The 16,933-nt window shown below is 35.0% G+C and overlaps 1 protein-coding gene across 1 annotated transcript in view; it reads right to left on the bottom strand.

Annotated features, from left to right (window-relative positions):
* Positions 1-16,933, bottom strand: part of Smp_144760 (monocarboxylate transporter, putative) — a gene marked incomplete at its 3' end in the record, with an annotated part of 80,241 nt that overhangs the window by 42,853 nt on the left and 20,455 nt on the right. Inside the window, exons 5-8 of the mRNA XM_018791039.1 lie at positions 16,155-16,360; positions 15,168-15,733; positions 13,770-14,091; positions 8,777-8,965 (exon numbers count right to left, since the gene is read on the bottom strand). Coding sequence (XP_018645748.1) covers positions 8,777-8,965; positions 13,770-14,091; positions 15,168-15,733; positions 16,155-16,360 — 1,283 coding nt within the window. The remainder of the gene's footprint in view (positions 1-8,776; positions 8,966-13,769; positions 14,092-15,167; positions 15,734-16,154; positions 16,361-16,933) is intronic.

Here is a 16,933-nt window from a genome sequence, read left to right as displayed (position 1 = left end):
CTGGATGACGAGAAAGCCAAATACGAATTCCAGAAACAACTGAGTTCACATCTAGGCAGTTCTGTAAACGAGAATGACCCAGATGCTGCTTGGAAAGACACACGAACAGCTGTGGAAACAGCAGTAACATCTATTAGTTATTTAAACCATAGGGTTCCAAAAAACCAGTGGATTTCTTCTAAGTCTATTTCACTGGTGGATTCGCGTAAACTCATCCCATCAGGCTCTGAACACGACGAAGAGCGTAAAGAAATTAGATCTAGGTTAACTAAAAGTCTAAGGAACGATCGTGAGCAGTGGTGAGCAACGAAAGCAAAAGAGATGGAAAAGGCAGCGGCTGTAGGCAACACCAGGCAACTATTCAGACTAATAAAAGAAACCGGAATTAAGAAGTCAAGTGTAAGTGAGACAATCTCGGAAAAAGACGGAACCCTTATCTGCTCTCAACCCAAACGTTTAGAACGATGGGCGGAACACTTTAAGGAGCAGTTTAGCTGGCCTTCAGCTACTGCACAACTACCCATTATTCCCAGAAAACCTGAATGGAACATTGAAGTAGGCCCCCCGACCCTACTTGAAGTTCAAAAGGCTATAAGTAATCTGAAACGAGGAAGGGCAGCTGGTCCTGATGGATTGGCTCCAGAGGTCTTTAAATATGGTGGTCCAATTTTAGCAATTAGGTTGACTAATATTCTGACTGGTCCCATCTGACTGGTCACAATCTCTGATAGTCCCAATATATAAGAAGGGGCCAAAATCATCCTGTGATAACCATAGAGGGATTAGTCTGACTAACATAGCATCTAAAATACTAGCCTCAATAATTATCGGGCGCCTAACTAAGACTCGTGAACTGCAAACACGAGAAAATCAGACTGGCTTCAGACCTGGTCGTGGCTGTATCGACCACATATTCACCATTCGTCAAGTTTTAGAGCACAGGCATGCTTATCGGCGTCCGACAATGATAGTTTTTCTTGACTTAAAAGCAGCATTTGACTCTGTAGGCCGAGAGGTTCTGTGGCAGTGTCTGCCATTGAAAGGTGTACCTGAGAAGTACATAAACCTTGTGAAGGCTCTTTACTCGAACACTATTAGTCGAGTTAGAGCTTATGGCGAACTGTCATATGATTTTACAACCTCAAGTGGTGTCCGTCAAGGCTGTCCACTATCCCCATTTTTGTTTAACTTCATTAGAGACCTATTGCTGGAAATAACACTCTCGTCAACTGAATTTTCAGGAATTGATCTCCTACCAGGAGGTCCACTTATCGACTTAGAATACGCAGATGACATAGTCCTGTTTCGTGAAGACGCTGACAAAATGCAGAGTCTTCTGTTAGAACTGAGTAATAATGCCAGGATGTTTGGGATGCGTTTCTCCCCATCCAAATGTAAATTGTTACTCCAGGACTGGCCTGCGTCAACACCCGAACTAAGGATAGGGAGTGAAGTAGTTGAACGCGTCGACAACTTCACTTATCTTGGAAGTCTGATCAGCCCTAATGGGTTGGTGTCTGACGAAATCTCAGCACGGATTCAAAAAGCTCGTTTAACATTTACCAACTTACGTCACCTATGGCGAAGACGAGATATCCGTCTATCAATTAAGGGACGAGTATACTGCGCAGCAGTTCGCTCTGTTCTACTTTACGGCTGCGAAACATGGCCATTAAGAGTAGAAGATACTCGTAGGTTACTAGTATTTGACCACAGATGTCTTAGAAATATTGCTCGCATCTGCTGGGATCACTGGGTAAGTAATAGTGAGGTTAGACGCAGGGTATTAGGGAATGATGGTAAATCAGTTGATGAGGTCATGAATCTTCATCGACTGAGATGGTTGGGCCACTTGTTACGTATACCTGAACACCGATTACCGCGACGCGCAATGTTGACCAGTGTAGGGGATGGTTGGAAGAGAGTTAGGGGTGGCCAAACCAAAACATGGCATCAGTGCTTGAAGTCACTAACTTCTAGTCTGAGCCATGTTGGCAGATGCAGACTACCTGGTTGGGGTCAGCGTGACTATCGTAATAAATGGTTGGAGACTCTGGGTGACTTGGCTCAGAATCGATCACAATGGCGTAGGTGTATACACTTTCTGTCTTCCCTTAAACCTTGAGATTAAAATTGCTTCATATCTCTCTTCCTTCCTATACTATATCCTTATATACAACCTTTCTTTATATACTACCACCACTAAATTAATTACGTCTATGAATCCGGTGTTCATCTTGTTGTGCTAACGAGGTATGGCAACTTGGACCGATGCATATATGTGCCTGGTCCTACGTTGTCGCTGACTGACTGACTGACTTTATCACAAGAAGAGAATAGTATGTTTGTTTATCATTGAAAAAAAATATATATGTATAAATTTCAAGAATTCCAGAAATTGGAAATCACGTATACAAATGAGAAAAAAAGACGACAGAAAACGCAAGGAACGAAATCTATCACAATTAGCAAGTCTGAGGATTTCGTTTAATTTAATTATCTGTATTAAAAAAGAAACAGTATTCACATATTCAGTTTAATTGATTATAAACAACATCAAATGTAAACTCTACGTCAGATTATTATTGAAGTGATAGTGAATGTGATTTGGATGCTTCAGTGTTAAATTAATATAAAAATAACACTTTTAAGTAAGATAAAGTATAAGTATACTCTGTATTGGATTTGAATATATACCATATCCTACCGTCTATTTGTTGATATATTTAGATTTTAATAAAATACTGAAATTGAGTATATGGAAATGTAGTTTGAAATTATTTATGAATAGGAGTTCAGTATTATATACATAGTGAATAATAAACTCCCCCTGTAGCTCTTCTAGGGTTACTGTGGGTCGTAAGATCAGGTAAAAGAGGAGGGTCGGGTATGCGGTCAGCAACCACCATCCTGTACAAAACAACATTACTAAACATACGCCAACCAAAATAGACAATTTAAACCATTTAAACTCTGCCCATATAGGTTGAAGGATTTTCATTCAGAAGAACTAAGACGACTCGTGGTGAAAGCCGAGATTCTTCGGAAGTCACGAAGCCGATGACCCTTCTAACAGACAGAACAACAATTGATATAGCTACATGGAATGTCCACATAATGTAGGAAACTAGGAGGACCAACTGAATAGCTACGGAAATGAGCAGACACAACTTGACCGTGCTCGCAATAAGCCCAAACTATTGGTTCCAAGCCCAACAGAAAAGGTTAAATTCAGGAGAAATGCTGCTATATTCTGGCCACGAAATAGGATACGCTCCGCACACTCAGAGAGTTACTTTGATGATGCCCAAAGGAGCACGAAATGCACTTATAGGATGGAAATCTCATGGACCCAGAATCATCAAAGCATCATTCAAAACAAAGAAGGAAGGAATCACAATGAATCTTATCCAGTGTTGTGCACTCATCAATGATAGCAACGCATTCGATAAACATAAGTTTTATCAGAGGCTGCAATCGATTATAGCGAAGAGCCTAGATTAGGACATAACAACCTTCATTCAAGATCTAAACGCCGAAGTCGAAATTGACAACAACGGGTATCAAGGGACGACATGGACTGACTAGGAGAAAAGAACGAGGATAGTGAGAGGTTTGCAAATTTATGTGCATTCAACAAAGTGGTTATAGGTGGCACAATATTCACCAACAAACACATACACAAAGCTACATGGATCTCATCAGATCACACTACACAGAACCAGACAGATCATATTCACGTCACTAGAAAATTCACCAGCTCAATGGAGGACGTCAGAACCTGGAGAAGAGCTGACATAGCTTCAGATAACCATCTATCTGGTGGTTGACAAAATGAAATTCGAGCTAAAGAAACATTGGACAACTGGATAAACAGCATTACAAAAGTTCAAACAACCCTATTTCGAGATACTCACAAACTCAGCTAATTCAAAACAACTCTCATCAGCAAGTTCGAAATTTTACAAGATCTACTCAAAGGAGAAGAAACTACGGTGGAGGACAATGGGAAAGAGATCAAAGAAGCACTAACTTCAACGTGTCAAGACTGCAACAAGCCTCATCATATAGAATGGATCATTATCGAAACCTTGGACAAGATTGAAGAAAGGAAAAGCAGAAAGACAGCAATTAACAACATTCGAACATTAACAGGGAAAGGCAAGGCACAAGCTGAATACACGGAAGCAAAAAAACAAGTGAAATGGAGCTTCAGAGCTGACAAAAAGAAATACATCCAATACCTAGCAACAGCAGTGGAAAAAGCTGCAACAGAGGGAAATATCAAACAACTATATGACACAACAAAGAAACTGGTAAGGAAATATAATAAACCAGAGAGACTGGTCAAAGACAAACAAGGCAAACCAATCACTGAGATTCAAGAGCAGAGGAACAGGTAAGTAGAACACTTTGAGGGACTCTTGAATAGGCCAGCTCCATTGAATCCATTGAACATCAAAGCAGCACACACAGGCTTTCCTATAGATTTCAATCGACCAGCGGTCGAGGAAATCAAGATGGCTATCAGACAAATCAAGAAAAGGGAAAGCAGAAGCACCGGGCAATATATCAGCTGAAGCATTGAAGTAAGATAAAGGAGTAACTTCAAACATGCTCCTCATTCTATTCAGGAAGATATGGGAGGAAGAACAGATGCCATTTACAGACTGAAAACAAGGATATTTCATCAAAGTATCAAAGAAAGGAGGTCTGAGCAAATGTAAAAACTACAGAAGCATCACACTATTATTGGTACCAGGAAAACTTTCCAACAGAGTGCTGCTGAACCAGATGAAAGATTCAGTAGACGCTCAGCTTCGAGACCAACAGGCTGGATTTCGTAAGGATCAGTTGTGCACAGACCAAATCGCGACACCACGGGCCATTGTTGACCAATCAATTGAATGGAACTCTTCACTATACATCAACTTCCTTGATTATGAGACAGTATTTGACAGTGAGGTTTGGGGAACCTTATCAAACCTCCTTCGACACTCTGGTGTAGCTAAGATCGTCAACATCATACGGAATTCATACGACGGACCACACTCTAAAGTGGTGCATGGAGAACACCTGCCAGACGCAATCTAAGTGGTTATATTTTGAAGGGAAAAAGAAAAGAGGAAGGCCGAGGAATACACTACACCAAGGATTGGAAGCAGACATGAAAAGAATGAATAACATCTGGAAACAACTGGAAAGGATTGTCCAGCAAATAGTTTGATGGAGAATGCTGGTTGGCGACTCATACTCCATGAGGGGTAACAGGCTCAAGTAAGTAAGTGAATATTAGTTGTTATGGTTCATTTGACATGGTACATTGTTAGATATGATTTAGTAGGACTGATTATTGGTTCACTAAAATATGTTAACACATGAGCCAACAGAATTTCAAGGGATTCAGTCAATGGTCCTAGTGACTGTTAGAGAGATTTATTACTATTACTTATGTACTAAATTTCTAATCATATAAATATGACGTACTGAGAACAAGTAATAATTTGGAGATATAAGTAACAGTTACAAAGTATAGACTAGTGGAAAGAGACTTCAAGAAAGATGAACTATTGAGTTGAAGGAAAATAGAATTCAATCCCACTAGGTGGATCCTGTGTATCCATCTTATGTCATCTAGTTTTTGTAAATACATCATCGTCACCACGTGCTGTCAGTGAGTAGGAGTTCCATGGAAGAGTCTATAAACCAGAGACCGTACGATCTCTTCGGGAAAGAGGTAGAGTACTCTCCACCCTCGATCGTACTAAGGCATTTGGTAACCAATAATCCTTCATATCTACCACATACAACTAGTCACCGTGGGGACACATGTTTAATGATTTGGAACCGGAACAGTTTTGAAGATTTACTGAACAGAATCCTGATACCTAAATGATTCAAAAGGATATAATGTGATAAAGCGATAACTATCCACGAAACCGAATTGTTGTTAACGTACGTTCTAGGTAGAAGAATAAATTTCTTCTCAAACTTAATAACATTCTTATGAACAAAATATTAGATACATAATTAAGCACGATTAAATGTTTTCATCAGCAATTGAGAAATAAGAGGTTCGTAAGAGAGTCATTCCACTCAATTAATTCAGACTTAATTATCAGACATACTTCTTTCTTGAAACACCAATAACTTAGGATTTTCTTCCATCATTAAAATACTGTTGACTAAAAAAGTAGATAAATATTTTGTTTCCATAGCTTTTTAAATCACAAACCGATCTGAATTAGACCACACTTTTTGTCTGCTCTTAAACTGTGAGATTAAAATTGCTTTAAACCTTTATTTCTACGAACTAATTCTTTCTTCCTGTATTATATATATCTTTATACACAATCTTTCTTTTACATATTATTGCTATTGAAGTAACTACTTCTCTGAATTTGGTGTTTATCCCGTGCCAATGAGGTGTGGCAACTTGGACCGATGTATATATGTGCCTGGTCCTACGCTGTAGCTGACTGACTAACAAGACTGATGAATGGAATGGATTTCGAACATGAGACCTCAATGTTTGTGGGTCGAGTAAACTAATCAATAATTCATTGGTTCCTACTTCATATACATACAAGTGATAAACAAAATCATTGTTCCAGCATCTAGTTTTCCAATGGAATGGAGTAAAATGTGAATGTTTATCATTAAAGGTCACCATGAATTGAATATTTAAAATACAATACGTCGAATGAATGTGTTAGTTATCAATATAATTCAAATACATAGATATATATGTATGATGAAAAGAATAGTTATACCAAAATTTTAACCTTGACCGATGTGTACAATGATAATAAGTATTTATTTTCATTTCTCTCTGCATAGATTATTAGCAGAAAAATATCTGGTCTCTGGACACAATTAGTCCGTACATTTGTACAAATGATGCATATATATATATATATATATATATATATGATTCTGATAATAGTGCTTTTATTACATAACAAGTCAGTGTTAATTGTGACGAACATTCCAAAAAAAACATTCCAGGCAAAGAGCAAACGTTTGAGCAGAATTGGCACAAGTTACTATACTGAACAGTATCAACAAAAAATTTTATGTATGTTAGTTAAGGTTGGTCTTAAGTAGACAACCATTGAACGAACCAAGGAACATTGAATATCGATTTTAAAACTCTTCAGAAGGATCGAGCAGCAAAGACTCCATCACAGAAAAAAATCATGATTGTTAAGTTTCCTGACAGGCGCGTTACCCTTAAATTTATCAATTTCGTATCCATTACTAGATCTAGCCAATTTAGAATCTAGTACAACTGTCACTGATGGCAATACGTATATTACTGTCTTATACAAATGGGAAAAAATTGTACCGAAAATCAACTCACTAGGTGATTTTGTGATACGTGAACAACGTTTTGAATAGACAAGTATAACCTATTAAGGTTCCCAATACTCATAAGCTTTTAAACGGAAAACAAACATCTTGCATAAGTCAAACATAGAATGAGTTAAAAAGATTCAAGACAACAGCTTTTATTAACTCCGATTTTTCATCAATCATCAACCATGCCAGTGCAGATGCTAACACTTTTAAAATAAGCCACTAAATTGTTCCGTTAGCAGTTAGGACTGCGTATAGAAGTTTACCAGTTATGAAATACACAATATTCCTCTTTATTTTGAGGAAAAAAAAACCCAATTTAAAGCATTTTAAAAGTGTGCATTTTTTCTGAAAATATAAAAACATATGAGCGCTAGATGCCGAATCACAAAAAACAAAGACTAATCTGAAAAAGAATCCCATATTGATTGTTTCTAAATGATATCTGTCATTCAATTGTGATTAGTTGAAGGAAAAAACAAACCCAATCGAAAGATAAAGACATGGAAGGATAAAATAAACAAGTTTGGTAATTAAACTGTGCATATGTGTAGTGATAAGTAACACTACATTTTCTCAAAAAAATAAATCACTGTTTTAGATTTCAGTAATCAATCTTAATGAACAGTTTTGAAAGAAGAAAAATATACAACAAACAATGAACACCAATCAGCAGATTGTTGTTTACATCCCAAGTGAAATAAAGTGTTTGCCATTGAATTTATTCCTTTACACTTCAGTAATATTTAACCATATATATTTATATAATGAAACATGATTTGGAATTTTATGTTATTTCAATTTTTTTCTGTGTGAATACTTTTATTACAGAAGCAGAATCAGGATTGCGAATTTCGTCTTTATTTGGGTTCATCATATGGATGTATTAAGACTTTAATTTTGCTTACTAAGGTTTCTCCCTACTTTACTTTTACTTCGCAAACAAAATGTATCGTGACGACAAAGATGATAATGAGTCATTGTTTATACATGACATTGAACAACGAAGCCTCCTGGTAAGAAAGTCTAAAGAATATCAAGATACTGTTGAATCCATAATTGAACCACAAATAATGTCTCGACGATACTTGTGAAACAGTTTATTTTTCATATTTACCTTCATTAACAACCGAATGATATTATCAGTCAAGAAGTTATATCAACGTAGGTACGAATAAGCATCAATTCGAGTTGCTACAATACACAGATGACAAAACATTATTATTATTAATGGCTTTATATTTTGGTACAATATAGAATTCTCAGCACAACGTATTTCAACATGAAAAGTATGTCAAGTAAACTTAGTCACTCCACTTATCTTTCAAACAATTTGAACAATCAAGCCACGATAATATTATGATTGTAAATAATATCAAGAGATCTGTGAAAAAAAAAAACAATTTCAATAACTTACCAATTTCGATATAACTGATGGTGAACGAACAAAGGTATCCGCTGGTGTTGACTGGTCATTACCATAGTTCATACTATTATTATTGATGAGATTCGCTACAGACGAGAGTTTAGACTGTTGTTGTTGTAAACTAAGAGATACTTGAGATTGTATGTATTCTTGTACAAGTTGAGGTAAACTCACTCGTAACTATAAAGAAAAAACAATTCGATTGCGTAATATATATATATATATATATATATATATATATATATATATCGTAGGTTTAGCAATAAGATAAAGAACATACAAGAGAAAAAAACACATGACAAGAAATGTATTAAATTAACATAACATGTTTGAAATTGACCCTAAGAAATTTCGTAAAAATAAATTCAAAAATCAACATTGTATGCTATCCTAAATGGGATCGACCAATGGACGAAGCTGTTGATATTAGTTTTTTTTCGAAGAATTCTAGAATTTCAAACCTGTACACAAACCAGGGGCTACTTGAATTCAGTAACCACGTGTATAACGCGATGGTGTTGGAAGAGAAACGTATTGGGTTCAAGTCTCGGAGTGAACATCAAATCTCAAATGAAAGTACACCCCAGCTGACGAGTGCCAAACAGGCCGGAACGTATGTCCGAGATCCTACTGCTACCCACCGTCCATCCCCTGCTTCAAATCTTGTAAGTTAGTGGCAATATCCAGGCAATCTGCCCAGGATGCACGTATGGCAAAAAAATATTGGTCAGTTGCAGTCCTAAAACTTAAACGTTGAGATTCGAAAAGCAACCAATACAAAGCTGAATTAAATTTCACAAGCCAATGGCTATCTGGACTCATTAATTAAGTGAATAAAGCGATGGCGTTTAAGAGAGAGAAAGAATCTGACTTAAATACCTTTAAGAATTCATTGTATATTTTATAAACTTTATTCAAATCTTCCCTTAGTATCAATTGATTAAAAAGAGGGAAACTATAAGAAGGAATCTATCAATGATAATTTTATACACTTTAATACAGTTGCTATGGTTACAGGAATGTTACGACTACTAGGCAAAGCAGTTGGAAAATAAAAATTTTTATTCATCAATAACATCAACAAATAAATCAGAGAAGATTTATTTATAAAATGGAATAGGGAAGTTGAAATAAAAAGCACTATGAAACGAATTCGTAGTGAAAATTTGTAGAAAAAAAAGAAGGTGGAGTACTGTTGAAAATCAGCAAGTATTAAATAGCTGTCACATCTTCGTTTCCCGAAATCCTCTGTAGTGTGCACTGATTACCTTGTTGTTAGTAGAAGGATCACACTTTCTTTCTGTATGCAAAGGTCAGGTTGAAAACCCTTGGTGGTAATGGTTTCTGAAAAACGGATTTGTGTACGTTACCCATTAATTATTTTGAATGATTTTGAGAAATCCACGTTGTGTTTACTATCCATTAAATGTTGAGTGGTCTCACTTGAGACCACTTACAGGGAATATGAATAAAATGTTTTGGTTACAATAATTAAAGGTCATTAAAGGTCATAGTGGTGTAAAAATAAATAAGGTATGATATGATGAGTATTCATGAATAACATAATGAGAATATAAGATATAAGTAAAGGGGAAATGGAGTAACAATAATAATAAAAGTAAAAATAATAATAATAGAATGATAATAATAATATTAAGGCCATGGTAACGATAATGATAAGACGTACTTCTTTTGTACTCGTATTGCGTAATCTAGTATTATAATCTTGGTTATTAGTGTTCACATTTCCTCACGGAATTAGTACTTTGACAAAACATTTTCATATATATACGATTGTACAGCTTGATAATAAATTCGTTGAAAAGAGATCCCTTCGCTGAACTTCGTGTTTTAACAGACAATGTTAATCGGACAGTAACAATCCGCATATTTTTTGTATTATTATGATTACTATCATATCAGTATAAACGTGTACTCTGGATCACAGACAGTCTACGCACATATCTCTAGCTAAAACGTTACTATCTTAAATATCGTTCAATAAGTCATTCTCTTCCTCACGTATATATGTACTCAAATCCTACTAATAGCCTTTGCTTTGTCTTGCTGTTCCCTTGCTCGATTTGTCTATAAATTTGCCTCTATATTCACTCTAGCATACACATATTTGCCTCTCTGCTTCACACTCGCTCAATGTGTTTGTAGCTTAGTGATCTGTGCTATCCGCTAGTAAACTGTAGTTACCGCTTCTTATTAGCTTCTGATTTCAAACACCGTTGAGATTTATATTATAACGGTCATCGAGGTGATTGATTAACAAAGCAAAGCCACTACAGATTCCATGAGCAAATTTATACGTCCAACCACTTTAGTTATTTCAAAATTTTACAAGTGTCTATAGAGCTATCATGACAGTCCCATGCTTGTTACTATCATTGATCTATAAGATTAAAATATCGAAAAACGTTGGAAAATTTTAATAAACTTTGTCAATGAATGTTAATAAGTATTAACTTTTAATTGAACAAAATTCTTGTTAATTCGTCCCAACTATATGACACAATTCATTGTATGTAACCCAATAATTAAATGGACATTTATATACTTATGTTTGATAAAAGAGCAAGCAGTTCTACTTAATCGGGCAAACCGAGGCACGTAAGAGTAGGAGTCGAACTTATGACACAATAATTGAAAGTCGAGTGAACTAAGCATTAAGTCAAATATATTTACATCATACAGATCGATTCAATGAGCTTTAAAATATAATCTACAAAATGATATTGATCAAAATTTATCAAATGAACTAGTGTACAGTTTTGGTGCATATTCAAAGACTGAAGATCAATCTACATATTGAAACATTTACACCCATAGGTCATAAGCAATGTAGGGCATGTTGTATAAGTGCTATATACAATAACAGAAAAGGAAGATACAATTGTCAAGGGTAGTAGCAGTAGTAAACAGTACTAGTGGTAGTAGAAAACAAAGAAGAATGAATTTATGACATGAAAAATGTTTTTAAGAGTCTACATCTACAGAAAAACCAAGAGCGAATGAATCTGTGCCATTGTGACACCTATAAGATAACATTTGATATGATACTTGTACATCAACAAACCAAATATGAAATAAATATAGTCTATTTACCGACTATAGATGACTTGTGTACTTAGTTTTTAGTCCAATGATTTGGGATATATATTTGTTTAAATGATCATAATACGATTCAATGACTAAAGGTAAAGATTTGTGTGGTAAGCTTTGAGTAAGCTTTCCGTTTTATGTAAGCATAAATGATATTGTCAGTTTATTTAAAATACAAGAGATAGCTTGCACCTAACCTAGCAAAGTTAGATGGTGGATGGAAGATGTCCGTGTTGATAGACTACCGTAAGTAAGTGAATTATTTATCTAGATAACTTCAGGTCTGGATTAGTTCAGCAAATCAGATATTCTTATACGATTGGTAGATTATTATTAGAAAGTTGTACGAAGTCCAAGCCAACTTGACAGCTGTTTTTAATCATTAATAAGCAATAACAATATTTTCATCAATTTAATAGTACCTCTCTAACAACCGCAAATTTAAACAACTTGATACAATCTTGATAATCAGAATACATCATGTGTGGCACACGGCAGTACACAAACACACACAATTATGTATCACTCTAAACGATCGTGAAAGTCAATGAAAAACTAACTTTTTGGCGTGATTATCTTGTTAATGAATAATTTGCATTTCTTAAAAATACATAAAATGAGTGCAAACAATAGTTTATAATAAATGAAATTTTGAAGATAATATAGACAAGTACAATTTATGTTGAATAATATGATTGAGATCATTAATTATCATGTAGACAATCAGTGTGCGTTCCCTAATTTTCAATAGTTATCAAGTTGAAGTCAACCAGTGAGTGATATAACCTAATCTTTCAAATAATATAATCATATGCTCCGAACTCAACTACTCGTTTACCAGGTGTGGATTTGTGCATTCGCATGTATAAGGCACACTTTCTAAGTGTTATAGCCTAATGATACTATTTCGTTTGGCAAACTTAAGTAGGTGGAGGGAGGTTCGAATTCGCAGCATAGTAGTTGGAAGTCAAACATTTAATTCATTGAACGAAATATGTGAGATTAGTTCCTAAATTTATTAAATGTTGATCTGAGCTATGTTGGACAGATGACGAATATTTGGTTGAAGTCCGAGAGATAACAGATTAGTGATTGGAGACATAATGTAGCATCTCTGACAGTTGATTATCATAGTGCACATCTACTAACTCTTTAGCTTCTCCTAGATCTTGAGCTACAACACCCCTTCATTCCTGCCATTCTACTCTACCTATGTTCTCGATGGTTAGTCATTCATATTATCATTGCTATCATATGATTTCCGTATCTTTTACCATTTTAATGTTGAATGGCAAATTAGGCTTATGCACATCTGTTCAAGGCACTAATTTGGTGATGACTAACTTTCGAGAAGGACTGAACATTGAAAATACATTTCGAAAAGAAAAGTATGTATGAAGGAATACTGGAATTCGAGATCTAGAAGAAGATAAAGTGTGAATTATATTTGCCTATTAATCTACAATTGTAGAAAAATCACTATCACTCATTATTTAGTTCCACCCACATACGCAAAAGATCTTTCAAAGATACCAAGGACTAAAAACTAACAACCTAAGAATATCCTCTAATTTCAGTATATTTTTTATATTCATGAAACAATACATAGTTGGATATTGCACAACTTGTAATTGATGAGTAAATAAATATTTTAGTTAAGTTATGTATGATGTATGATGACAGTTATCAGAAGAAAATTTATATAACCTATAAAACTAGTGAATCACAGTAGATGAGTAAAGCACATAATTTGTAAAATGATAAACTGTTCAAGCATTATTCTCAGTAACAACGATCACAACAACATTTCGATAAACAATAAATAAACATAACATCGACAATCCATAAAAAAACGAAACATAAGCTTACTTACACCAGTTCGACTACCAAGTGCTGAAGTCCCGCCTGATGTAGGTACAACAACACCGGCATTATTATTATTATTGATATTAACGCCATTGACAATCGATAATTTCGGTGCGATAGTATTACTTAATTTTGCTTCAATTTTACGTGTAACATTATCAGATATTCTTTGTATTGTAGTAGGATCACATAATGATTTATCTTGATTAATTATTTTCGATGCAGCTATTAATTCATTATCTCTTGTTATAACCATACCATCTAAACTGCCAACAGATATAGTACGTTGACGCCGTTTCTCTTCAATAATACGTTGCATTATTGATCCACTAGTAATAATAATAAATACCAATAATAACACAGTAAACGCATGATACACCAATAGGATGAGCAGGGAAGGAACAATAAAACAAAGTAAAAGAAACTGAGTTACATAATTATAGTAAGGAGACAGTAGATGAGTTCCATATTATTATTAATGCTTAAAACGATTATGGATCAGCATGATATTGATTAAATGAAAAAATAATCAATGCTAAGTAAGAATGCAATATGTGAATAACTGTACAGCATAGGAGGGACGTAATCACAGTTAGTTTATTCATCCTTTTCTTGATTAATTAAAAGCCTTTCTCTTGGATGAATCAATCAATCATAATTAGACGAAAGATCTAACAGGATTATCTTCATTGGTCTCAGTAGTCACAGTCAGAAAGGCAACAGACAATATGATAAGTGAAGGAGAAGATTTAATGTGAACTTCAATGTAAATGTGAACATGACAAACACAGTTTAAAAGAATAAATAAGATCGCAAATGGAAAGTAATGAATTAATACAAGTGTTTCACTATTCTTGATTTTCCACTATACAATTAACGCATTTCTAAACACAGATTACGACTATTGCACAGGGCTAAATCGGAAAGTTTGTCCTTTCTGAAATGACTGAGTTTAGATCTCGTTGGGAAATAACGCATCTTTACTCGTTACATTTTATGTCAGCGAGCTTTGGAAATTCGAGTAAACGATGAGTAGGCACGTATAAAACGTCCTAATCAATTCGGTCGATGAATCTTGCACCTTGATTTATTGGATCGCTGACTGAGTCAACTTGAAGTTACGACAAATCGGAATTATCTTAAGAAAAACGGTGCAGAAATGATCTAGTGGTTTAAGTATCTCACTTTCGATCAATGGATTTTAGAATCACAACCTGAGGTTCAACACCTAAGTCACACTTTAAAAAGCTGAAGTGTACCACTAGCTATTTTACAATATATGTGACTAAAAGCTAAATAGCATACTGTGTTAAAAATCGATATGAATTAATAGTACTAGAAATAAATGATCTAAGATAGAGAGGTAGAAAGTAAATGATTGAAAATCGTAGCAAAACGAACTCACCGATAAACAATAACTCGACGACTAGGTGTCCTTTTACGATTAGCCGTTCTACTAGATCCATGATTTTGATGATTAACTGAACGATTACCGGTAACTGCATTTGACCGTGTATTCATTACACCAGGATTTTGTTGTGTTCGATTATATGGATTAAAAATAAAATGTTTATTCTGGCGTCCATTTCTTGTTTGATTGGTATTATGAATACGAATGTACTGTGCAGTGTTTCGTCTGCCGCCAACGACTCCCCCACCACCGCTGTCATTTGAATTTGAACGATATTCACCTGCTTGACATTGAAAACCTGGTTTATTGCCGTTAATATTATTAGTCATCACAGCAGGAGTTGTATTCGAATGTTTTTTTACACCGACGGTATGAGCTGTAGCGGCTGCCTCTAGTGCTGCCAGATATTTACGTCGTCGAGCTTCTAGTAGAACACGTTCTGCTTCAGCTCGACGTAGTGCTGCTGCACGACGAGCAGCTTCACGTGCTAAACGTTTGGCATGTTGTGCTTGAGTTATCTGAAAGTGTACATCCCATGGGCGAAATAATAAAATAAGCGTCTGAAAAGAAAAAAAAGAAAAAGAAGATGGAGTTGAAATATAGTCATGTCAAATGCAGCAGGTTTTCTCAATTTGGAGCCTGCTCTATAATCGTAATCTATAGTAGGACATTTAAAGTGAACATAATTTGAAACCGGTAATAATAGTATGGGTCTTTAATAACAATCATTCAGCATACTTTCAAAATATGTCACAACTTGAATTGATAAATATATTTGTATCAATTCAAACTGTATTTAATATGGCATGAACTGTAATTTATTTTTATTTCAGTTTCAATGTATCATCAATCTTTAGTACAAGAATGTAAGGAAAAAACAAGTTGGAAACTCGTGCATTATTACAAACATTAATGTAATATAGTCATTCAAAGTTTTTTTTTAAAAAAAAACGATATTTTATGACTAAATTGACGACTTACAAGACATTGAAAACAAACTGCAGCCAATATAATCAATGTCCCACGCCATGTGAATAATGAAACTAAACGTGGAATTGCTTGACCACCTATTAAACAACCCATACCACTGCCACATAATGCTAGACCAACAGCTAATGGACGTTTCTGTTGAAACCAATGTCCGACGGTAGCTATAGCCGGCAAATAGATAAATGATAGACCAATACCTGTTGAATAAACATGAATGATAAACAAGAATGATAATATTAATAATATGGAAACAATTATACAGATCGACGATACTCACTCAAGTAATTAACAGAAGACACGAGTAACCGAAGTAACTCATAGTGTCATTGAAGAGAAATTAAAGACAATTCAGCGAAGAAAATTTTCTCTTTAACGATAACATTTACTCAACATGAACAATCATACTTATATAAGAACTCTCGTCTAAATTAGAACGAATAGTTTCACAGTATTTGAGCGCCGAGTTGATGTAAGACATTAAATAGGAATAATATATTTGTAAAATCTCAGCAAATGGTGTTATATAATTTCCGAAGCTCCACCTATGGATGAGGCGTTCTAAACATTGGAGAGTCATTCTCTGCCAACCGGGGTTTTGGGTACGGGTATGGTGCCCAGACGAACTTGGGATACGCCCCATATTCATTTGAAGTCTGAATGATATTGTCCACTGCATTTCTAACCTAATTATACATATGATATATATGGAGGGGTGCGCTATTGGTCCGATAAATTCCTGTCTCTAGTCCGCAAGAGTTTTCTTTTCCCAA

This window comes from Schistosoma mansoni (genome assembly GCF_000237925.1).
Source record: "Schistosoma mansoni, WGS project CABG00000000 data, chromosome 7 unplaced supercontig 0100, strain Puerto Rico, whole genome shotgun sequence".
In the NCBI taxonomy this organism is placed as follows: domain Eukaryota; kingdom Metazoa; phylum Platyhelminthes; class Trematoda; order Strigeidida; family Schistosomatidae; genus Schistosoma; species Schistosoma mansoni.
The sequence above is the reverse complement of the archived record's forward strand: the minus strand, read 5'-3'. Positions and strand labels throughout refer to the sequence as shown.